Below are 24,229 nucleotides of genomic sequence, written 5' to 3'. Positions count from 1 at the left end.
CTCTATCTGAAAATTTTACAAAAGGATGGGTATATAGCTTAGCAGTAAAGTGCCCCTGGGATCAATTCCCAGTAGCATCAAAAATAAATAAATTAAAAAAATAATATAGGACTATAAATTTTCTACCACATCAAAAGGGTAAGTCAGGCTGGGCGTGGTAGTGCACACCTGTAATCCCTGTGGCTTGGGAGACTGAGACAGGATAGTGAGTTCAAAGCCAGCCCTCACCAAAAGTGAGGTGCTAAGCAAATCAGTGAGACCGTCTCTAAATAAAATACAAAATAGGGCTGGAGATGTGACTCAGTGGTCAAGTGCCTCTGAGTTCAACCCCTGGTACCCACCCTGTGCCCCCCAAAAAAAGGGTAAGTCAGTGAATGCATAGGGGAAAAAAAAGAGTAGAAGGAAAAATGCAAAATGTTAGCTATAGTTGGGTTAAGGGATGAGACTTTGTATTAATTTTTAACCTTTATTCTCTGTTGTATTTTTATAGTTTTCCAAAAGTTTATTTAATGAACATACTGTTTGATGATAAATTAAATGATCTTTAATTTATCTTTAATTGTAATGTTATTATAAAAAAAAAAACAAACACCCCAAAACCAAGTAAGCAAGCAAGCAAGGAGGATATGGGCCAGATATGGTAAAACCGTTTCCCCTAAGATCAGGAACAAGACTAGGATGTCAACCAGCTTTTGCCACTTTTTATTCTAACACAGTGTTGGAAGTTCCAGCCAAAGCAATTAGACAAAAAGAAGAAATAAAAGGTATCTAAATTGGGAAAAATTAAGTAACATAACTGTTATGTAGATGACATGACCTCACATCTGTAAAACAATCATTCCATAAAAACTTCTAAAACTAATATTTCACCGAAATTGCAGTATACAAAATCAACATGCAAAAATTAGTTGCATTTCTGTTTCCTAATAATGAACAATCTGAAAAGAATATTTTAAAAGCAATTCCATTTACAGTAGCATCAAGAAGAGTAAAATACTTAGGAATAAATTTCACTGAGAAGGTAAAATATTTGTTTACCAAAAACTGTGAAACATGATTGAAAAATTAAAGACAATCTAAATGAATAGAAAGACATCCACATTCATGGATCAGAACACTTAATATTATTAAAATGACAGTACTCCCCCAAACAATTTGTAGATTCCATGCAGTCCCTATCAAAATGCCAACGGCATTTTTTGCAGAAATAGGAAAACCCATCCTAAAATTCATGTGGTTTCTAAAAAGAACCTCAGTTAGCTAAGGCAGTCTTGAAAAAGAAAAACAAAGTTGGAGCTCTCTAACTTTCTGATTTCAAAACTTACAACAAAGTTACAGTTATCTAACATTGTAGTACTGACATTTAAAAAGCAATTCCATTTACAGTCAGAGTATAGACCAGCAGAATAGAATAGAGAACCCTTGCATTTATGATCAAATGATTTTTGATAAGAATACCAAAACCATTCAGTGAGGGTAGCACAGTCTTTCAAGAAATGGTGCTGGGAAAACTGGATATCCTATGCAAATTGGACCCTACCTTTGACCATAATAAAAAAAGTAATTCAAAATGAATAAAAAAAAATCTAAATGTAAAAGCAGAACAATAAACTCTTTTTTAAAAACACATAGAGGAAAGACTTCATGACATTGCATTTGGCAGTTATTTCTTAGATACTGCATTGAAAGCACAGATAGCAAAAGAAAAAATATATAAATTAAACTTTATCCAAAATTAAACTTTTCCACATTAGAAAACACTCTCATGTGAATAAAAAGACAGACAACCAAAGAATGGGAGAAAGTATTTGCAAATTATATATCTGATAAGGGATTAATATTTTAGAAGGAATTTTGTGATGACATTTTTATTTTTGCAAAGAAGATGCCTATGCTGCCCATATCTTCTGTAACTATATTGGAAAGCCCATCTGTTAACCCCAATCACTCAGTGTGAAAATAATTGCACTGAAATTGTCCTTGTGTATTCTCATTTTAGTCTTGAGGACAGGCATCATGAAAATGAGTATTCTTGCTAATTCTCCTCTTTTTCTCTTTAGGACTCTACCAGTGTTGTAGCTGCCCTTTTCATCAGCTTCAGAAGCTCATTGCTTCCTCACCTCCCAGTTCATTTCCATGGATCAAGCAACTTTCTGATGATTGCTCTTTTCCCCAAATCAAAGATATATCAAGCATTTTACTCAGAGGTAACATCAGTCATTTTTTTTTTTTTTTCTTAGAAATTTAGATGGTAAGATAGTGTCTCGGCTAACGGTGTGGTGTGAGAATGCTGGCACAGGTGCACCTTCTTCTATAATCCCTATTGGTTCTGGCCTGGTCCTATTGCCAGTGAAGAGTAAAAGCCTAAAGAAACTGAACAAAAAGATTTTGGACCTTAAGTAAAAAAACAAAACAAACAAACAAAAAAAACTACTTTTCTCCCTCCTCCACTCTTTTCTTGCTACTGGGGATTGAAGTGTGGGGTGGAGTGTGGTGGGTGGTTACCACTGAGCTGTATTCCCATCCTTTTTTATATTTTGAGACAAGGTCTTGCTAAATTACTTATTAGGACCTCACTAAATTTGCTGGACTGACTTCAAACTTGAAATCCTTCTGCCTCAGCCTCCTGAGTTGCTGGGATTACAGGCATGCACCTCCACACCTGGCTTCTTTGGCCCCTTTAAATCCTAATTAGGCTTATTTTTCTTTCAGTCATTTTATTGAATCATAGGCCCTACCTACTGAACTAGAGTTTTCCACCCTACCCCATGCCCTCCTTCCCTATGAGTCACAGCCCTGTCCTTGTGAATAGTCCCACCTGGCAGCTGGCCAATTATAGGTACTCAGCACAGATTGCACAGGAATTATCTGACCCACTTAGAGACCAGACAGCAGCCAATCAGACCGATAACCAGCCTCATGACTGGGGGAAATTCTTGGAAAGGTGTGATTACAGCAGCTTGTGAGGAGACAGTGTCCCTCCCTCAGGACAGATTCACAGAATGTGAAGGAAGAAGAGCTGACTTCAGCTGCAGAGTGACTTCTTCAGTTAGTCTATGCATCCCCCTTACTGTTTGCTGGGTCTTCCTACCTCCTTGTGCTTACCCTTTCAATCTGGGAACCTAGAAACAACCTTTTAGATTCTCTGCAGCCATTCCTCTGTCTTTAGACAGAAGTTACTTAAACCACTGCTTTCTGCCTTATCTCCAGGGAAGAGCATGCCCCTGCTACCCAGCACCTTCCTCAAGGCTTTCAGACCTCTTGAAAAAGCAGAATCCCCAAGGAGAGAAACCCTTTTGGGGTTTTAGATATCTTTTTAGATATTTCTGACTAAAAAATACAGAACAAAATTGCTTCAAGTCTTATTTAAAAAAACAAAAACAAACCTATTTGTTATAATGGTCTAGATTTTCAACAATCATCAAATCCCCATGTGGGTTCCATATCCTGTTGTTGGGTTTAAAGTATTCTTTGCTCAAATTCTGTTTTGTTTAGGTCTTCTCCCCCTGGCAACAGCAGGATAACTCAGGACTCTCTTTAAAAGTGATCCAGGAAGATGGATTATCTGTGGAACAAAAGAGATTGTAAGTAACTGCCTTCAATGTTTGTGCTTGCTTCCCTAAGCTTTGTGGGTGTGCTCTCTGCAGGATGACTTACATTATGTAACACAGGGGTCTTGGCTTCTGAAAGGGCCAGCAGTCATTTCAGCATTGCCAACTTGCAAGTAGCCAGTGCTCTTGAGAAATAGAAGGGAAGAGAGATGAAATCCACTAAAAATCAGAAACTGACACTACTATCAAGGGCTTTCAGACCAGTCATCCTCTGTGAGCATGCCAGTTGTCATGCACTCATACCACATTTTGTTTAAGTCAATGAATGCTTATTTTGGAAGCATTGAGTCTGTCATGGGATTTGACTTGAAAGCCTCAGAACCAGTTGTGTAAAGTATGCATACTGTAGGGAAGTGGAATTCTAATCTGTGAACTCTTGATATTCCAGACACTCCAGCGCACAGAAACTTTTTGGTGCCCTGAACCATCCTGCTGGGGAGAAGTGGAGTTCTTCAAAATTGCTCTCAGCTAAACTCCCAGAGCTGGACTGGTGAGCTTTGGGTGTCTGATTTTAGATGTTTAATGTTCTAGCTTTTAAAATGTTCGAAACCTCAGTGTTGGTCCTTTCTGATAGCCCCTTTTTCTTCATAGCTTCTTAGGGATCCTTGTAAAAGGTAGTAGTGATGCACCATATACATTTTTATTCTCTACAGAGAATTTCTCTTAAGGCTTATTTTTCAGCAGTTCAGTAAGAAGTTGCTCATGTGAGTGGGCACATCAGGCAAGACTGGTGATGGTGACATGTTAGCAATGTCTTTGTTTTTCCAGGTTTCTTCAGCATTTCACTGTCAGCAGCATTAGTCGGGAGCCTGTGATGCAGATCCATCTTCCGATCCTGCTGCAACAAGCTGAAATCAGTCCTCCGCACAGAGTAGAAAATGACAAGGTAGAGAAACTCACCAAATATGCTGGGAATTCACAGGAGGATAATCCTTCAAGCCTGCCCTTGGATCTTTTTTTGTCAGTTAACAAAAGGAGCTCAGGTGGAGTCCCTTTTATAAGACTCTCCACCTCCTTGGATACTGATGTAATGATACACATGAAACCCGCTCTGTACAATGACTGTGTCAGGCCAAGTCCCATGACAGTGATAAATCCTGGCATCTTGCCATGCCCTCCCTTTGCTGCTCCAGGTCTTTTAAACCTTCCTTCAGCGCTCTCAGCTCTTTCTGGTTGTGCAAAGGACTTACTTAGCAGTGGATACATGGCACATAATAAGGGTAAGAGTGCCTGTGTTACTTGGGCCTAGTTGGAATCACCACAGTAAGGCGATACTTATAAACATTATTCTCCACAGAGTGGATTTTAACTGTTCCCGCCTCATACTTCCCTCCTCTTGACCTCCTTCCACTGTCCATTCCTTCAGGAACCATATGTTGTAATAGACTGAAGGTGTTCATTTTTGTGCAAATCAGCTGCAAAAAGAAGTAGAAACACTAAGCATCATTTGTTTCCCTTAGGTGAAAGTGTAAAAAGCTTGAAAATGCTTGTTATATTTTATTAAAAAGGTGCTATCAAGTTGGATGTGGTGGTACATACCTGTAATCCCAGGGACTCCAGAGGTTGAGGCAGGAGGATTACTTGAGTAATTCAAGGTCAGCTTTGGCAACTTAGCAAGATCATGTCTCAAAATTAAATAAAAAGGGTTAAAGGTGTGGGTCAATACTAGAGGGCCTCTGGGTTCAATCCCCAGTACCAACAAAAAGAAAAAAGGTAAGAAAGTGTCTGCCTTTTTTACATATGTACTCTGATATGAAGGATTGAGACCTGGGCAGTGAGGAGTAGGAACTGATATGGGGAAAACTGAATGGAGAAGATAAACAAAAGATGGATTGTGTACTACTGCACAGGGGCAAAAGGGTTATAGTATACAGGTCCTGGTCAGAGGGGAGGAGGGAAAGCTCTGAGTTCCGACAAAAGAAAAAGAAGGATCCCTAGCCATCTGTGTGCTGATGTGATCAGCTTGGATGGTAAGGGCCACAAGGCTTAGCTTGAGTCTATGTTATCTGTGACTGGGTCTGTTTCAAGGAATCTTGCCTATTATAAAATAAAATATGTACTTACTGAGGCCTTTGCCATGCTCTGCCATTTGCATAGACATCCTTCAGTGGTTGCCGGGTTCTTGTCCTCCTCTGCTTGACCCCTTCTTTTTCAATGAAAAAACAAAAAATCTTTTTTTTTTGGTACTGTGGATTGAACACAGGGCCTTGCGCATGCTAAGCAAGTGCTCTGCCACTGACTAAATTCTTGAACTTTTTATATTTTGAGACAGAGTCTAAAGAAGTTGATTGTGCTAACCTTGAGCTTGCAAATCCTCCTGTGTACCTGTGAATACAGGCATGTGACATCACACCCTGTCTCAGTGAATTTCTTAAATGACTTTATAGTATCTACCTGAAGAGGAACCTGTATTTTGTGGTCATATAATAAGGTTAGGACAGTCCATGTGGCTTCTCCTCCTTGGGAATCAGAAGTTCTTCCCATGCTCAGTGAATTTTGTTTCAAGCCAGGCCATGTGGCTTGGAGGGCACAGGCAGCCAGGCAGAAACATCTGCAGGGCAGCTCCTGTTCTCTGCCAAGTTCGTCACACCAGTGTAGCCTGAGGCCTTTTTGTCCCAGACCTCCTTTCTGCCTAAGAAGTGTTATTGTTGGAAATAAGTCATCATATCCCTGAATGTCTGCTTTACAAAAGAGGTTTGTGGTCTCAAGCAGGTCAACTTTTTAATGCATTTTTTTTTCCCTTTTTTGGGGGGCGGGTATCAGAAATTGAACTAGTGGCACTCAACCACTGAGCCACATCCCCAGCCGTTATTTTGTATTTTATTTAGAGACAGTGTCTCACTGAGTTGCTTAGTGCCTCATCATTTCTGAGGCTGGCTTTGAACTCTTAATCCTCATGTCTCAGCTTCTGAGCCGCTAGGATTACAGGCATGGACCACTGTGCATTATTTTTAACTGATATATTCACAACCTGTTTCACAACAATTAGAATAGTAAGACTACATTGTATATGGTATTTGCTATGTGCCAGGCACTGTTCTAAGCCCTTAACATAAATTAACTCGGTTAATTCTCATATCCACCCTACAGGATAGGTTTTGTCATTGCCCCAAGGTCAGAGCTGATGAGTGGTGCACTGAGATTCAAACCCACAAAGCCTGACTCCAGAAGTCAGTTCTTAACTTTTACACAGTGCTGCCTCTTCGTTGAATTGCAAACCCACATGACTTTTCTTTCATGTAGGTAATTATCAGCATTGTAACTGGCCTCCCAGGCTGTCATGCTAGTGAACTCTGTGCTTTTCTGGTCACTCTACATAAGGAATATGGCAGGTTAGTATATCTGCTCTCTTTGCTTTGGGGAATACAATTCTATGCCTGGGCCTGTCTAGTCATGGGGTGACTTTAGAACTTGTACTGGTCTTTGGTGTTACTAGTGTTGGCACAGTAGTCATCCATCCATCTTGTTCGTTTAACCCACTGTGCTGAGTGTTTCCTGTATGCCAGCTACTTCTCTAAGTGTAGGGAATACATCATTGAGCAAAACAGAAGAAAATCTCTGCTCTCATGGTGTTTTTATTCTAGTTTGGGAAGACAGTAAACCAGGTAAGGAAAATAGTATATACAAGCCAGTGTAAAGGGCCATGGAGAAAATAAAGCTGAGATGTGCAGGTTGGGAGAGGGATTCAGTTTTAAATTGACTGAGTGGTTAGGGAAAACCTCACTGAGAGGTATGTTTCCACAAAGACCTGAAGAAATAATGGAGCAAACCATATGGTATCTGGGAAAGAGCATAGCAGCAGGTTGAGCAAATGCGAAGGACTGATCAGCAGGGACAGTCAGTGCCATGGTGATCATAGGAACTTGAGAGCTGGTGGAATTAGTGATCCTTTCATGACCACAGAGGGACCACATGAGTACAAGTGCAACTGGGACACGTTGGCTCAGGTGAACCTGGGAAGATCATTTATCCATCACTTCACTGGACTAGCAGATTATTAATCAATGCTTGCTGACCAAACTGGGTACAGAATATCTAGTCAGTGTACTCCAAAGTAAGGAATCATGTAAGAGGCTTTAAAGGAATTGAGAAAACTAAAAATGCATAAAGTGTTGGGAATTTAGTATGAGAAATTGCAGGGAATGAGGAGACCAGTTTTCAAGAAATGCTAGAGATTTATTGGGCCTTGTTTCATAAATACTAAATGGCTAGGTTCATCATGTCTAGTGCTTTTGTTCTGTAAACATTCTGAATTCTTTACCTGCCCATTTCTTAGCAAGAGTTTTACTACAAGCACTGGACTGAAACCATTTTATTGCATGGTTCTTCAGGAAATCAGTGCCTTCTCAGGAGTCTGTCTCACCTCTGAAGTCTGTTGATCATGAGCTTACTTGTTTTGCTAGTGGCAGGTGGTTTCCTGTCAAAAGCTCCAGTGATAATGGTTTCCAGACCTGGGGCTCCCAACCCATCTAGTGCTTTCTGCCTTTTCCTGTGGCACTAGGATTGCTTTATCCTCTATGGATTCAGTGGCAGAATATCTTTGGGAATACAGGTCACATTTCAATCTATGACTGAGCCTATAGAGCCAAGCCATCAGGTAGCCCCTGTGCTGAGATTACATTTCCCATTTCCAGGTGGATGGTGTACCGCCAAATCATGGACAGCTCTGAATGTTTTCATGCTGCCCACTTCCAGAAATACCTTTCTAGTGCCCTGGAGGCCCAACAGAACCGCTCTGCCCGTCAGTCAACCTACATCCGCAAGAAGACCAGGCTACTGGTAGTGTTACAAGGGTAAGCATTGAACATCTGGGTACAATTGGGTAGGGTGGTGACCTTGGTATAACTATTAATGTGTGGCAAACCTGGGGCACAGAACAAACCTCACATGGGCATAAACACTGTACATGCTACACAGAGAGGCCTTGACCCAACAAGCATCCTATTGCCATATTGTGGGTTAGAGTGGCTAGTGTAGTTTACATACAAGTTTCAGATTTGGCTTCAATATCATAATGTCCCCAGAAGGTGGGAATTAGGGAATCTTAAACAAGGTTCTTTGATAATTCTTGGTCCCTAAATAGTGACCAATAGTGGTCCCTAAACCTCTTTCTTTGCCATCTACATGAGGGGGCCTCATCTGTTTTACTCCTTCCTCCTGCAGAATTGCAGGGGTGGCCCCTACGCTTTGCTGTCTGCAATACTCCTGTTCCCTGGATGGGTAGCTCTGTAGGGTTTCCTAGGACTCTCAGTGAAAAGCCCCCTGCTCATGACTGGTACAGAACCATGATTGTAGCCTCCCCAGCTCATGAAGTCCCTGTGTAAGCAGGATTATCATGGGCATGCAATATGAGAAGTCAGGTTTGACAGAGCATATATCACTGTCTTGGCTGAACAGTGCTCCCTTGACCTGTCCTCAGGCCTCCTAGGGAGGAGCCGCTCACAAGTCCATCATCATCAAGGCCCAGAGAGGAACGTGTCAGACCAGGAAAACATGGGCTCTGCCTTTCACTGGTTTTATTATGGTTGATAATAAAGAAGCTTTTGGAGGTTCTCACAAAGTGCTTTTGTGCTACACTACATTTGTGCTCATAATAATCAGTGTTTGCAATAAGCTAGTCATTTCCAGTAAAGAATGGGCCCAGATCCAAGGCCCTTGTTGGGCTCCAGGGTGTGATGATGGGAAGTTGAGGGAACTGGGATGGTGGTCCGGAGGAAGGAGACAGGTGGAACTGTGCATATTCAGGGCCATCATGCACTGGCAGACCTTGTTATCACACCTTTCCTTTCATCATGTTCTCTTCTGTCAGCCCTCTTGTCCTACTTGTGGACTCAGGTCATGAAAACCACAGAGGAAGAGTCTGGACTTGAAAGCACTTGATTTCTTCAGGTTTTTCATCACTTCTACTGGTCAAAGGAGTGGGTTGGCCCAGCTCCATCCCCTCCTGCTCCTGTCAGAGTTGAGAGTCATTGGAATTGTGGACCTGGAGGGGAATTTAGCAGCTTGCCACTATGCAGCTGAGGTCATGTCCATCCTCCATCACTTCAGAGAGCATCATTGACCCCTTTTTTCTGACTTTAAAAGCCTGCAAAAGTGTCAGCTGTCTCAGCTTCTGAACTGCATTGCAATATATGATCAGCCCACTCTTGTAGTGCAGACCCAGCCTTTGCCTCACCATAGCCACAGGATGCGAGGCATATCCCAGTAGATTTCCTGAAGAATTCAAGTCAGAATACCTGCTAAATGCTGGAACTCTTCACTAAGACATTGTTCTTAAAGCTGGGCCATTTTCTTGAGGCTCAGCAGGGAACATGTAGCAGCCTCTTTTGTAGCACCTCTGTCTCCTTGGCACTGGATCTTCATGCCTATTATTGAGGTTGCTGGAAAAGGAAGAGCCTAGAGGCTACTCAAATTGAGAATTTTCATTTGTAGTATTTTGGGGAGGAAATCCGTGATATAGGGTAGGGTTTTCTTTAGTCCCTGGAGAGTCCTGGTCCTTTTTGACTTTGTGTGACTCTGGAGGAAGTAGTATTGAACTTTGACATCAAGTGAAGTTGTTAGTTTTTCTTTAAAAAATCGAACTAACTTATTTTAAACAAACTGTAGAAATGAAAGTCACATTATTTGTTGCCAGAGGTTAGGAAATGGGGGTGGGCAGGATGAACTTGGGTATAGTTATAAAAGGGCAATATAAGTTATTAAAGGGATCTTGTGGTGGTGGAATTGTTAAGAATCTTGACTATGGTGGTGAATAGGAAACTGCAAAGATGATAAAATTATATAGAATTTAATGCACCACAAAAAGAATAAGTGAACCTGGGGAATTCTGAAATTAAAAAAAAAAATTTAAGGAATTTGACACCTGTATTTATTTATTCTTCAGGATATTGTAAATCATTCTTTAAAATTACCTACATCTCTCAAAAGAAAAAATTGATTAATGTAAAACATAGTCTCAGTCAAATTAATAAAATTAAATTGCAAACATAAAGCAGAGCCCAGAGGAGGGTTGGATAGAATATCTCATTTCAGAGGAAAGAAAGTTAAGGTTTATGTTTGTTTTTGTTTTGTTGTATTTTGTTATTATGTTTAATAAAGAGAGAACTGAGAAGTAAGAAGCAAACATGATGAGCAAGTTTTTTGCCTTCCTCTCGTAGTTGGGTCAGGTTTACCAAAGTAGTCTGGTACAAGCTCTGACCGCTTGAGCGCCAGGCCTCTTCCTATGGTGAGGTATCTTTTTTCATCTGGAGGCCATGTCCAGGAAGATTGTAGAGCAGGAACTAGGAATGGGAGGGAGTTTCTAGCAGCATTCCCTTGATGACTAGAGTGAATGGCCAAAAGCCTTCTCTCTTGATGATGCACAAGCCTCATCAAGAAACCTGAAGCCTGTTTTTACTTTAACCTTTTCCATTAAAATTAATGAAGATTAACAGATGCTCCATTAATCCCCAGGTTCCTCAGCCACCCTCTCTAAGGGAAATTCTGTTACATTAAGATGACTGAAAATTCTTTTGTATGTGGGGGGGGGTGAGTACTGGCAATTAAACCCAGGGGCACTCTACCACTGAGACTCACCCCCAGCCCTCTTAATTTTTTATTTGTGAGACAGGCTTTCCTAATTTGCTGAGGCTGGCCTCGAACTTGTGATCCTCCTGCCTCAGCCTCAAGTAGCTTGGATTATAGGTGTGTGCTAGCATGCTCAGCAAAATGACTAAAATCCTTGAGATTTATGGGTCGCTATTTCTTATAGTGAAATTGGAAAAGAAAGAGCCTCCAAGCACTTACTTTCAGAAGGTGGAAATGTCATTGCTGAAGAGTGAAGTTGAAAGTTAAATCTATTTAATTCTCCCACAAAGAACTTTGGGGCAGTCAGTATGCAAGCATCAGTTCCATTTACCATGTGTATTGCTATGAAAGCTTGGCAGTGCCAAGCTTTCCTGGTATCCAGGCCTACCCAGGCACTACAGTGGAAAGATCCCCAAGTGACTGTACACACATGTCCAGGCAGGGGGGGAAGCCAGCCAATAGAGGGTTTGCTCTCAAGGCACACTGCCAGCCAAGCCTCATGGGGGAGCTCTCTCTCTTTTTTTTTCCAGGGTCAAGGACCAAACTCAGGGCCTTGCACGTGCTAGGCAAGTGCTCTGCCATTGAGCTAAAACCTCAACCCCTCATAGGGGAACTCTTGAACTTAATACCCCTTGTCCTCTAATGAAGCTCTGCTGACTGGACAGGATTGAGGCCAGACCTGAGTAGGAGGTAGGGGATGTTATAGTGCGGAATGAAGCCAAGGCGTTTTTGCAGATGAGTTGTTTGTAGAAATTTAGGAAATGGCTCAGACAGGGTCTGCCTTCCAGCACCCTGCCACTGACCTCCCAAGGGCACAGGCAGACCCTGGCTGTTCTGATCCACAAGGTTACCTGTCAGGTTTGTCTTCCCTCCACAAAAACAGACCTTTTAGTGATAGTCTGAGTCAGTCAGGACAGTGTGAGTGTTCTCTACAAGGTGAAGAGGGCAAGGTCCCCTCTTTGTGGCCAAGGGTCTACAGTGGGTAGGGTAGGGTGCCAAATTTCCCTGCCCAGATCATCTACTCTGCTTTAGGCTATAGCACACAGCAATCACCTTACATTTTCATTGCAGTTAGTTAGTAAACAAATAAATGAGAAAAGACAGCACATAAGAAAAAGACACACACTGAAAGACAAACCCAAACAAACAAAAATAACAAAAGAATTTATGTAACTGATGATCAGTGCTTTTAGGATTAAAAAAAAATGGGGAAAAAGAACAGGGGTCTCAAGAAAGGGAGTATTGCTGTATTGAACACAGTGTATGAAGTCAGAGGATGCCTCTCAAAAGATGCCACTTGTAGCTCAATGTTAAAGCGCTTACCTAGCATGTACAAGGCCCTGAGTTCAATCCCAAACACTGCAAAAATGAAAACAAAACAAAACAAAAATGCCACATGAGCAGAGACCTGAAGGGAGAATGGGATCAAGTCATGCAGATATTAGAAGAAAAGAGCATTCTTAGTAGAAGGGACAGGAGAATACTAAGGTAGAAGTATGCCTGGCATGTTCAGGGAAGAGCCAGGAGGCCAGAGTGGTGGGATTAGGGGAAGAGACAGGATGGTAGATGAAATTCTTCCCTGCATTGTGAGGGATTAGATCATAGAGAGCTACCTGACTCATTGTTAAGGGCTTTGGCTTTCACAGTAATATGGATTTTGAACAGAGCGGTGCCATGATCTGACTATGGGGTTAATATACGCCTATGGCTACAGTGCTGATAACAGATTGGAGGGAGGCAAAGACAGAAGTAGGGGACCAGCTGGGAGCTGTTGGCATGATCTAGGCAGGGGACAGTAGCAGTTTGGACCCAGTGGTACTGCAGGTATATGAGCAATGATCTCTTCTAGTTACATGTTGAAGACTGAGAAAACATGGAGTCAAAGAAGACTCCAAATACATCTTTTGGTCTAGATTCTAAAAGAGTAGAGTCCCCTCTGCTAAGGAAGACACAGTCTTGGGAAGAACAGACTTGGAGGAGTTGGATCATGAACTATTGGTTTTCAAAGTGAAGATACTCAAATTACCTCTAAGTCTGGTTTTTGGAGGGAATTCCAAGCAGAAGACAGGAATGCAAGCAGTATTTGACACATCTGCTGACCTGAACAGGTCTGATGATCCTTTGAGGTAGGAAGGAGGGGAAAGAGCATCTAAAGAAAATAGACATGAGCCGGAGTTTCTAACTTGATTAGAAAACATACCCAAAAGCTAGCCAATAATCCCAGTGACTCAGTCACTCGAGAGGCTAAAATAGGAGGATCTCAAGTTTGAGGCCAGCCTTAGCAACTTAATGAGACCCTCAACAATTTAGCATGACCCTGTCTCAAAACAAAAAATAAAAAGGGCTTGGAATGTAGCACCCCTGGGTTCAATCCCTAGCACATGAAAAGTGGGGACAGGGAGAAAACAGGCCCAAGGACATCAAATACCACTCTGAGAACCCTACAGTCACCTGTAGGTGTCCTTTACCCTCAGAGAAGGTTGGTTCTTCTACCCACTCTTTCACATTATGAGGACTAATAGAACTTGGGAATGCAGAAGCACATTGTGGATTCCTGGGATTCTAAATTATGAAGTTGAGTAACAGACATCAAGGAGCCCAATTGTAGGTTCCTCCTATTAGTCTTCTTTCTGTCCATGCTAACTCAGGCACTCAGCATGCTCCTCTTCCCTCTCTCTCTAACCCCAATCTGTAATCATTCCCATTTTTTCCCCCTCAGCTACACAGATGTAATTGATGTCGTCCAGGCCCTGCAGACCCACCCAGACTCGAATGTCAAGTCCTCCTTCACCATTGGTGCCATCACAGTGTGCATGGAGCCCCTGAGCTGCTACATGGAGCACAGGTAATATTTAGGACTACCTCCAGTCCACATGATGTGGCATAAGTGTACTGAATTTGACATTCTCCTTACCCACCAGAAGACAAATCTTTAGGTATGCTTGACTTTTGGAACATGTCAGTCTGCCTTGTATGTTGTAAGTGCTCTGTCATTCTTTGATTGGTGGTAGGTTGTCAGAGGACTCAAAAAGCCCAAGGGGAGAGGGAAGCGATATTGGGTACAATCTTAGGTTTTGTGAGAACAAGAACCTTTTCCATTTAGTGCTTAGTACATAGTACTCATGAAATATCTTTTGAGGGCTGGAGATGTAGCTCATTAGTAGAGCACTTACTTACTCGTCAAGCATGTGAAGCCCCGGGTTTAATCCCCAGCACTGAAAAAGAAAAAAAGAAAGAAAGAAAAAAAGAAAAGAAAAGAAGTATCTGTTGAATAACTGGGTACTCCAACATGTATATACCAGGTGTCCTCAAAGATAGTTTAAGAGCTGGGTGCCGTGGCGCACACCTGTAATCCCAGCATCTTGGGAAGCTTAGACAGGAGGATTGTAAGTTTAAAACCAGCCTCAGCAAGGGCAAGGCACTAAGCAACTCAGTGAGACCCTGTCTCTAAATAAAATACAAAATAGGTCTGGGGATGTGGCTCAGTGATTGAGTGCCCCCTGGTACAAAAAAAAAAATAAGATATAAAAGGTCTCAAAGGGACTGGGGATGTAGCTTAAGAGCAAAACCGTTGCCTAGGATGTGCAACCCAGCACTGCAAATAAATGAAAAAAAAAAAAAAAGGATGAGCATATAATATAATCTGTCTAAACATAGAAATTAGACAAAAATGAGTTGATTATGGAATATAAATTATAATGGAATTAGGTATGCTTGTTTCCTCATATTTTCAGACTGGGAGATCAAAGATATTTAAGTCAGTAAATTCAAATACTGATGCAACCGCTTTGACCAATAGGACATTAACATTGTGTGAAACAAACAGAAAAAGACAGAGAAGCATTTACATTGGGATTTTTCTTCCCTTGAGTCTGGGAGCTAAGACTACCATCTGAATAAGCCTAAACTAGGCTGCTGGAGGATAAAGAGACCTTCTGGAGAGTAGGGCCCTGCCATCCCAGCTCTGCTATCTGGACTAAGGCACCATTTGGACCTGTGTGTGAGACTATCTTAAGCAATCAGCCCCAGCTGAACTACCTCAGCAAAAGACAACTGCCTAGCCATCCTAATTTTATTCTGCATAATGAAGCATAAGAAATAATAAATGGTAATAATTTTTTCAGGGTTTTATGTTTTGTTTTTTGCCATAGTGGCAATTGAACCTAGGGTTTTTCCACCACTGAGTTATATCCCTCAGTGTTTTTATTTTGAAACAAGATCACTACTTGTGATCCTGAATTTTTAATCCTCCTGCCTCAGCCTCTCAAGTAGCTGGGATTATAGGCATGTGCCACTACCATTGGCTAACTGGTCATAATTTTAAGCCATTTAGTTTTAGGTTGATTTAGTACACAGCAGCAGGTATACTGATGATAGAAATGTAAAATCTCTGGACATAAATTTGGGTGTTATTACTAGAGTTTTATCATACAGTTTTATTTGTATAAATCTATAAAGATGCATACATTTATTTTTTGTTTCAGGGAGAATTCTTTTTTTCCCATATGCAACTTTGTATTATTATTATTATTTTCAATGCTAGGAGTAGAATTGATTTAACTGCCAGGCAATTCCTCTACCACTGATTGACACCCATAACCCCAAGGGGAATTGTTAATTTCAAGCAGTTGAACTCACTGGAGCTTGTTATAAAGAACATGAAGTAACTTGCAGATTCTCTAAGAGAGCCAAAAAGTCATGCTGTAGTATTGGTTAGGCAACCAGGAGGAACCCTCCAACTTCCTATAGGAGTGCTCTCATAAGGTGTATTTCCACTATTTCCTTCACTAGAATATGCAATCTGTTAACCATATGTTCCCTTATTCACTTTGCTCACTGCCAGTTGGAGTCTTTTGGTACCTTCATTTGGTGAAACGTAGGTCACATATATATGCCAGACTGTAAGGAAGGCTGGAAAAACAATTTTCTGCTCTTCTAAAAGGAATAGACTTCCTAACCAAACCAAGAAAAGGTGGTTAGAGGCACAGCCCGTCGCGCTGGCGCCGAGCACGCCGCCGCCCTCCCTGCCGCCATGGCCTGCGGGCCGCGAAGCCCGCCTGCCTACGGGAGCCGCCGCGACTGAGGCGTCAGCCCGCCGTCCCCTACGAGATGGAGCCTCTGGCGGAAGCGCAGAGCGGATGGGCGGCACAGGAAGCCCGCTGACGCGGAGGAGGACCAGCGCCCGGCCGAAGACCGCAGACCCGAGAGCTTTACCACTCCTGAAGGCCCTAAGCCCCATTTTCGGTGTTAAGACTGGGCCAATGCAGTTGAAGAAGATGAAATGAGGACCAGAGTTAACAAAGAAATTGCAAGATATAAAAGAAAACTCCTTATAAATGACTTTAGAAGAGAGCGGAAATCATCATCAGGAAGTTCTGATTCAAAAGAGTCAATATCTACAGTGCCACCTGATGTGGAGACAGATGAAAGTGTCCTGATGCGAAGACAGAAGCAGATCAACTACGGAAAGAACACTATTGCTTATGATCGCTATATTAAAGAGGTCCCTAGGTAGTCTTGTCTTCTTGGCACTTCCTGAATCAGACCTGGGCATTGCTGAGAACTGCCTGTCAGTGACTCATAGGAACTTGTGTGCAAATCAAAGCGAATAGATTGGTATCTGAAAAGTACCCAAAATGATAATAGTAGTCACTTTTGTGTTTTTAAAGGTCAGGTAGTATTTGTTCTCACCAATTCTACCAATATTACAGATAGTTATTAAAATATACAGTGGGGGCTGGGGAGATAGCTCAGTTGGTCGAGTGCTTGCCTTGCAAGCACAAGGCCCTGGGTTCGATCCCCAGCACCAAAAAAAAAAAAAAAAAAAAAAAAAATATACAGTGGGGAAAGGGAGTTTGCTAAAGATTATAAAGATCTAACTAGAGAAAAACTGTCTTATCACCCTCCTTTCTCTCAGGCAGCATGCCCTTGCCTCTCCTCTACCAAACATAGATACAGATGGATACAGAAAAAGCTGAATTTTCATGAAATTTTTTTGTAGCATCAAGATTAACATTTACTTTTCTGGAATAGATTGCAAATGAGTAATAAAATCTAAAGAAATCATGGGAAAAAAAAGGTGGTTAGAAGGTATTGGGCATTCTGAAACATGGCAGACATGGTCTGTGATATCATAAAATATTGTTTATATTTAAGAACTGGAAATAATCTGAATGCTTACTAGTAAGAGACTGGTTAAATTTAAAGATATAGATAGGTAGATAGATATAATGAAATGCTCTGCAGGCATTTAAAAAAATCAAGTAGGTTTTTATGTACCAACATGAAAAAATGTTCACAAAATTTTCTAAATTTCAAAAGCCAAAACAATACGCATTTTTGTAAATTTAAAAAATTTTTAGTTTCATTTGGTTGTTTTTGTTTATGCGATGAGGTCTCACTATATTGCCCATAATGTATACCTATTCTCCTGGGTTCAAGTTATCCTCTTACTTCATCCTCCTCAGTGGTGAGAGTGTAAGTGCATACCACGACACCAGAATGCAGTATGTATTTTCAAGATGTTTGTTTATATAAGCATAGGAAATATTTACAAGGATATATACCAAACTCTTAATAGTGGTCCTTTCTGGAAAATGGCCATTGCCTCTCAAGGTAAATGTTTAAATGAGGAGATTATTTGATATTTCATTGTGTGTGTGTGTGTGTGTGTGTGTGTGTATTTTATGTTATGTAAACTATGTTTCAAGAAAGCTGTTATATTTTTGAAAGCCTGACTGTTTAAAAATATTACAGCTTTCTTAAAATATAATTTATATACCATAAAATGTTACCCTTTTTAAAGTGTACAGTTCAGTGGCTTTTTAGTACATTCATACAGCCATCATTACCATCCAATTCCAATCATTATCATCATCCCCAAATGAAACCCATATTCATGAGCAGTCACCCCTCCTTCCCTCTTCCCAGCTCTTGGCAACTATGAATCTACTTTTTTGTTTGTTTGTTTGTTTCACTAAGTTGCCTAGGACTTCACTAAGTTGCTGAGGCTGACCTTAAACTTGACTTTTTTTTTGGGGGGGGGGAGTGGGGGGAACTAGTCTTTCTGCCTTGTAATAAATGGATTATGTGGTCTTTTGCTGCCTGGCTTCTTTTATTAGCATATTTTCAAGGTTTGTCCAGTTGTAGCTTTATCAATGCTTGCTTTTTTTTTTTTTGTCCAAATATTCTATCACATGGAATATATTTTTTTTCCCACTTACTGACTGATGGACATTTGAATTGTTTTTATCTTTTGGCTAATATAAATAATACCATGATAGCCAGGTTTTGTGGCATACACTTGTAATCCTAATTGCTCTGGAGACTAAGGCAGGAGGATTGCATGTTCCAAGCCAGCCTTGGTAACCAAGATCCTGTCTCAAAATAAAATAAAATAATATAAAATAATTCTGGGCATATAGTTCAGTGGTAGAGCTTTTACCTAACATTCATGAGACCTTGGGTTTAATCCCCAATACTACAAATAAATAAATATTTCTATGAACATTCATAAACAAGGTTTTGAAGGGATGTATGTTTTCTCTCCTTTTGGGTATATACCTAGGAGTGGAATTACAGGGTTATGTGGTAACTATTATGTTTAACTGCTTAAGGACCTGGAAACTATTTTCCAAAGACACAGCACCCATTTACAACCCTACCAGTAATGCTTTAGGGTTCTAATTTTTTCACATCCCTACCAATACTTGTTTGTCTTTTTTATTTTAGTCATCCTAGTGTAAAGTGGTATTATTGTGTTCTTTATCTACATTTTCCGGATGCCAGTAATGTTGAACATCTTTTCATTTGCTTCTTGGCTATCTGTATATCTTCTTTGGAGAAATGTCTGTTCACATTCTTTGACTATTTTAATATTGGGTTTTCTATCTTTTTATTGAGTTAGTTCTTCATATATTCTGAATCTAAATCCTTTATCATGTCTATAAACAGGTATACATCTTTCTATTTAGGTTTTTAATTTCTTTCAGCAATGTTTTATATTTTTCAGTGTACAAATCTCGTGCTTCCTCTAATTTGTTCCTAAATGTTTTATTCTTTTTGATACTATTATAAAAGAAATTGTTTTCTTAATTTCATTTTTGTATTTTTTATGGCTACTATACAGACATTTGATTTTGTATGTTGATCTTATAGCCTCAACCTTGCCGAACTCATTTATTAATTCAGTTAGTGTTTTTTAAAGTGTTTTTGTGGACTCCTTAGATCTTTCTTTCTTTTTTTGTAGTTTTGGTACTAGGAATTTAATCCATTGGCATTTTACCACTGAGCTGCATCCCCACCTCCACCACCCAACCTTGTTTTAAATTTTGAGACAGGGTCTCACTAAGTTGCTTAGGGTCTTACAAACTTGCTGAGGCTGTCTTCACACTTGCAATCCTCCTGTCTCATCTCCCTGAGTTGCTGGGATTATAGGCATTTACTACCACACCTCGCTGGGATTTTCTGTATAATTGTGTCATCTGTGAACAGAGGATTTACTTTCTCCCTTACAATCTGGATGCCCTTTTCTCTTTTTCTTGCCTATTAGTCCTAACTAGATATATTGTTGAGTAGAAGTATGAAGAGTAGAAGTTCCTGTATTCCTGAACAGAAGGGAAAGCAATCCGGTCTTTTGCCATTGTGATGTTACCTTTGAATTGCATATTGCTTTTGTATAAGAAAAGTTATTTTGAGAATCAGATGTTTTTAAACTCTTAATTCAGTATCATTGGATTGATGTTTGTTTTTTAGTGACTACCTTAGGAAAAATAAATTTTACATCATTGCTCCTAGATAATGTTTTTGTAGTTAAACAAGTAGGGATAGAACATAGTAGTGCTTGTATTTCCTTTCTAGTAGGTGAGAGTTAGTGCAGCTTCTTTAATCTAGGAGGTGGTCTCAGATTGAATTCAGGATAGGTCCATGTGCTATTTGCCAACTGTCTTTATTGTAAGGTATTTTGTTCAGTGAATATTTTAAAAATGGCTACTCTGTGCCGGAACTATTCTAATCATTAAGAGTGTAGCAAGAAATAAGTCAGCCCAGGTGTCTGCTCTTGGGGTGTCTTTATATTTATGAATATGTAAATGGATTGTCCCATGTTTAGGGATAGGTTAAATCAGTATCATCATTTGTTGATTGATGAGAATTTTGTATAAATTAAGTTCTTTGTTAGTACCCTACTAAATGTATGATACTATGGAATACTGATTAAAGGCTTAGGAGTATATTATAATCATAGCTACTTTTACCAGGTACCATGGTGTGTGCCTGTAGTCCCAGCTACTCAAGAGGTTGAGGCAGGAAGATCACGTGAGCTCAGGAGTTTTGAACAGCATTAGTACCTTCTAACTAGTCCAACAACAGTTCAGAATAGTGCCTCCTAAGCATCCTACTTTTTTTGGGAAGAAAACACAGGAACTCTGTGGAGTCAGATAGACCTGGATGTCTGCCCCTTCCCACCTGCATATGAGCCCTTAGGCAAGGTACTTCACCAGCCTAAACTCACTCTTCTCATCTGTTAAACAACCTAAAGTATGGGTTGGGGATATAGCTCAGTTGTAGAGTGCTTGCCTCACAAGCACAAGGCCCTAGGTTCAATCCCCAGCACCGCAAAAAAAAAAAAAAAAAAAAAAAAAAAGAAATAATAATAATAATAACCTAAAGTGCACAGGGTGTACAGGAGGATAGAGAAAGAATATGAGAATATTTAAACTGCTTGCATAGCAGTCAGACTATAGTAGGAACTCCATAAAAGATAGCTACTCTCATTAGTATTAGCTTTCTGCTCTAAGAGCTTTGTGATGTTTTGGAAATTTTAAAGACCATGATAACATGAGTTTTTCCCTGGAGCTCCTTGTAGTACTATAGTTGTTAGCTAATTTGTGCTTGGGATCAGTCACCCCCAACTCCTACTTCACCTGTGACCCATCAGTCCATTTCCTGTTTTCATTCACCTTTGGATCTATGAATAAGATTGGACTGGGAATGTAGATCAGTGGTATAGCACTTACCTAGCATGCCTGAAACCTTCAGTTGCATTCCTAGCACCACATGAAAAAAATAAAGCCAGCTCTCTCATTCTCCATCTCCTATAGACTAAAGAGCTGGTGATCCACTCAATATCTCCTCTGCCACATTCCACCACCAGTTAACCAAATGGGAATTTCCATGAGGTGGGAAGTTTCATGCAGAATTTTAAATGTTTTGAATAACCCTTACTGTCCTTAATGTTCAGTACTGCTGCTTGCCTCATCAGGTAAGTTAACTTGCATATCATTACTTGGGGCTGGTGGTGTACACCTATAATCCCAGCTACTAAGGAAGCTGTGACAGGAGGATCTCAAATTCAAGGTCAAGCCTGGGCAATTTAGTGAGACCCTGGGCATGGTGGCACATGCCTATAATCCAAGGCTCAGGAGGCTGAGGCAGGAGGATTTCAAGTGCAAGGCCAGCCTCAGCAATTTAGAGAGGCCCTAAGCAATTTAGTGAGACCCTGTCTCAAAATAAAAAATATAAAAAGGGTTGGGGATGTGGCTCAGTTGTTAAGCACCTCTGGTAACTGCCCCCCCAAAAAAGAATTGGGGATATAGCTCAGTGGCAGAGCACCCCTGAGATCAATTCCCAGTATGGGACGCCAGGGACTTGTATGTTAGTGATATTCACATTTTTGTGGGAAATAATCAGACATCTTTGAGATACATGGTTTTAAAATCTCCCATCTTTTTTCTCCTCAGGTTTCTCTTCCCCAAGTGTCTTGACCAGTGTTCACAAGGTGAGCAAAACACTTTATTTCCTGTTTGCATGCCTTTTACATTCTGCTCATCGCAGCAGACTTGTCTACATGCTGCTGCAGTTCTGAAATCTAAAGCAAACCAAATCAGCCCAGAGAAAACTTTGACATTTCTTTTATCATATTTGGAAGACAGATTTCTTCCAAAAGTTTGTCTTAATGGCAGTAAACTGCCAAAGCAGCACCACTCCTGAACTCAGGTCTGCCCTTGCCTTTCAGCTAATATCTGTGGACTGAATAGGTATTCCTAGCCTCTGGATCAATGAGATCTTGATGCACTTGTCCTGTCCCAAGAATGCAGTTTGACCCAGCAGAAACTGTCTTCCTTAATGTCCTCCTACATATATTGGAATTTTCCACACCTCCTTGAAAACATTTTGAAAAATCCACCCATCCTGCAGGTTTTATTCCATGTGTCATTGTCCTTCTACCTAGCAACCCTGGAAGCTGCACTTTCTAGTCATATTATCTGTGATTGCCTGGAGATGCAGAATAAATTGTAAATTCCCTGCAGTGGTGATGAAATGCTCATTGTTGTTAGGAGATATGCCCTGAGGCTAGGCTCCCTGAGCCAGCCCAGCAAGCAGAAATCTGATGGAAGAAAACAACTCAGAGTCCCCAGCACAGTTGTGCCCTGCTGTTCCCATTGCCAGTCCACAGGAAGCAGAGACAACAGCATACCAGAGCTGTTGTCTTGGGAAACAGCTAAGTTGGGTGCTGCCCAGGGCAGGAGACTGGTCCCTGGGGGGAGGAATGTGCATGTTAGACTGCTTAACCAGATAGTAGCCTTTAGAGGCCCTTTTTACTTTCTAGGCACTGTGCCCCAGAAGCAGGATAGAAATGGAGGTTGACTGGGTCCATCTGTAGTATCTGTGTCAGGCAGATTAAGGAGATTGTGTGGAGTTCAGGTCCTTAGGATGTGGGGCAGACGAGATGTGGGGCATAAGTTGGAAAAAGAGGTGTCTAGGATGACCCCTGGGTTTCCAGTTTAGGATACTGGGAAGGTTGGCTATACCTGTTCTTGAAATAAAGAAAACAAGAGAGGAGATAACCTAAGAGGGCTGTAAAAAGAAGGGGATGGTAGCTAGAGAGCAGTGCTCTCAAGAATTGTTATTTCTGACTGGGCATGGTGATATGGTAGCCTGTTGTCCCAGCTACTCAGGAGGCTAAGGCAGAAGGATGGTAAATTTGAGGGTAACCTGGTCAATTTAGTGAGACTCCATCTCAAAATAAAATATTTTAAAAGGGCTGGGGATGCAGCTCAGTGGTAGAGTACTTTTCTATCATGCATGAATCCCTGTGTTCAATCCCCAATACACACAAAGAAGAAGAAATTGTTATTTCTGAATTACTTTCTCCTTCCTGTTTGCTGAAGAGAAGAAGGTCCAAGACCTGGGGGAGATAACTTGATAGAGGAAGTCCTTGGGGGTCTAAAGTTTAGACTGGGAGTAAAGGTTGACTCAGAAAATAGTATCTTCCAGGACAGTTGAGGAAGTGTTTGCCTGATTAATGGTGCTGACCAGTAGTTATGCCAAGACTTCCAAGGCCCTATCTTATTCTTTGAAGTGTTAGTTCCACCTTCTCCTTGGTGCTTTCTCTCCCAGGGCGCCTCTACTTTTTTACATGAAGGATAAGAAGAGATGGTTATGCTTCCTTGGCAGAGAGCCTTAAAGAAGTGTTCTGTCTTCATTGTCCTTGAACCTTGGGTAGCCCTGGGTCTGAAACCAAAAGGAAAGCCCCTTTAGTCTGAATCTGTCAAGGCTGAGTGAAGCTGAGTTCTCTGTGGCACTTGTAGGTATGTTTCCTTAATGCTGCCTTCCAACTCATTGTTCAGAGACAATATGTGAGCCAGGCTTGTTGGTGCATGCCTAGAATCCCAGTGAGTCAGGAGGCCGAGGCAGGAGGATCACAAGTTTAAGGTCAGTGTCAGCAATTCAGTGAAGCCCGAAGCAACTCAGTGAGACTCTGTCTGAAAAAAAAAAAAGGGCAATATATGTCAAATGCTGTGCTGGTTTAAAGCTAGAGAGATGTGGACAGATGACCTTGAGACCATACATACTGTTTTCTGAACAAGGGGCTCACTGAGCGGCAGTGCCTTGGTAATACCTTCCTTTAGCATCTGAGCCCACAGGACCTTGGTGTGGCTTGACTGTCTTGCCATTGGCAGGGACATTCTGGGGAGGGAGGAGTAAAAGACAAATGTTTCTTTTCTCCTTGGCGATTTGATGGCTTGCTTGAAGGGAGGATCCACCATCAG

The 24,229-nt window shown here is 41.0% G+C and overlaps 1 protein-coding gene and 1 pseudogene across 2 annotated transcripts in view; both read left to right on the top strand.

The window, feature by feature from the left end:
- The window catches only part of Dnaaf9 (dynein axonemal assembly factor 9), a 152,795-nt gene that overhangs the window by 110,037 nt on the left and 18,529 nt on the right, over nucleotides 1–24,229 (top strand). For both annotated transcript variants that reach the window (XM_047542050.1, XM_047542048.1), the window contains exons 22-29: nucleotides 2,061–2,207; nucleotides 3,496–3,584; nucleotides 4,000–4,101; nucleotides 4,380–4,497; nucleotides 6,855–6,943; nucleotides 8,246–8,404; nucleotides 13,897–14,022; nucleotides 21,917–21,954. In XM_047542050.1, coding sequence (XP_047398006.1) covers nucleotides 2,061–2,207; nucleotides 3,496–3,584; nucleotides 4,000–4,101; nucleotides 4,380–4,497; nucleotides 6,855–6,943; nucleotides 8,246–8,404; nucleotides 13,897–14,022; nucleotides 21,917–21,954 — 868 coding nt within the window. The remainder of the gene's footprint in view (nucleotides 1–2,060; nucleotides 2,208–3,495; nucleotides 3,585–3,999; nucleotides 4,102–4,379; nucleotides 4,498–6,854; nucleotides 6,944–8,245; nucleotides 8,405–13,896; nucleotides 14,023–21,916; nucleotides 21,955–24,229) is intronic.
- Nucleotides 14,758–16,905, top strand: LOC124978037 (histone RNA hairpin-binding protein-like; annotated as a pseudogene).

This window comes from Sciurus carolinensis, chromosome 2 (genome assembly GCF_902686445.1).
Source record: "Sciurus carolinensis chromosome 2, mSciCar1.2, whole genome shotgun sequence".
In the NCBI taxonomy this organism is placed as follows: Eukaryota; Metazoa; Chordata; class Mammalia; order Rodentia; family Sciuridae; genus Sciurus; species Sciurus carolinensis.
This window is presented reverse-complemented; position numbering and strand designations above follow the sequence as displayed.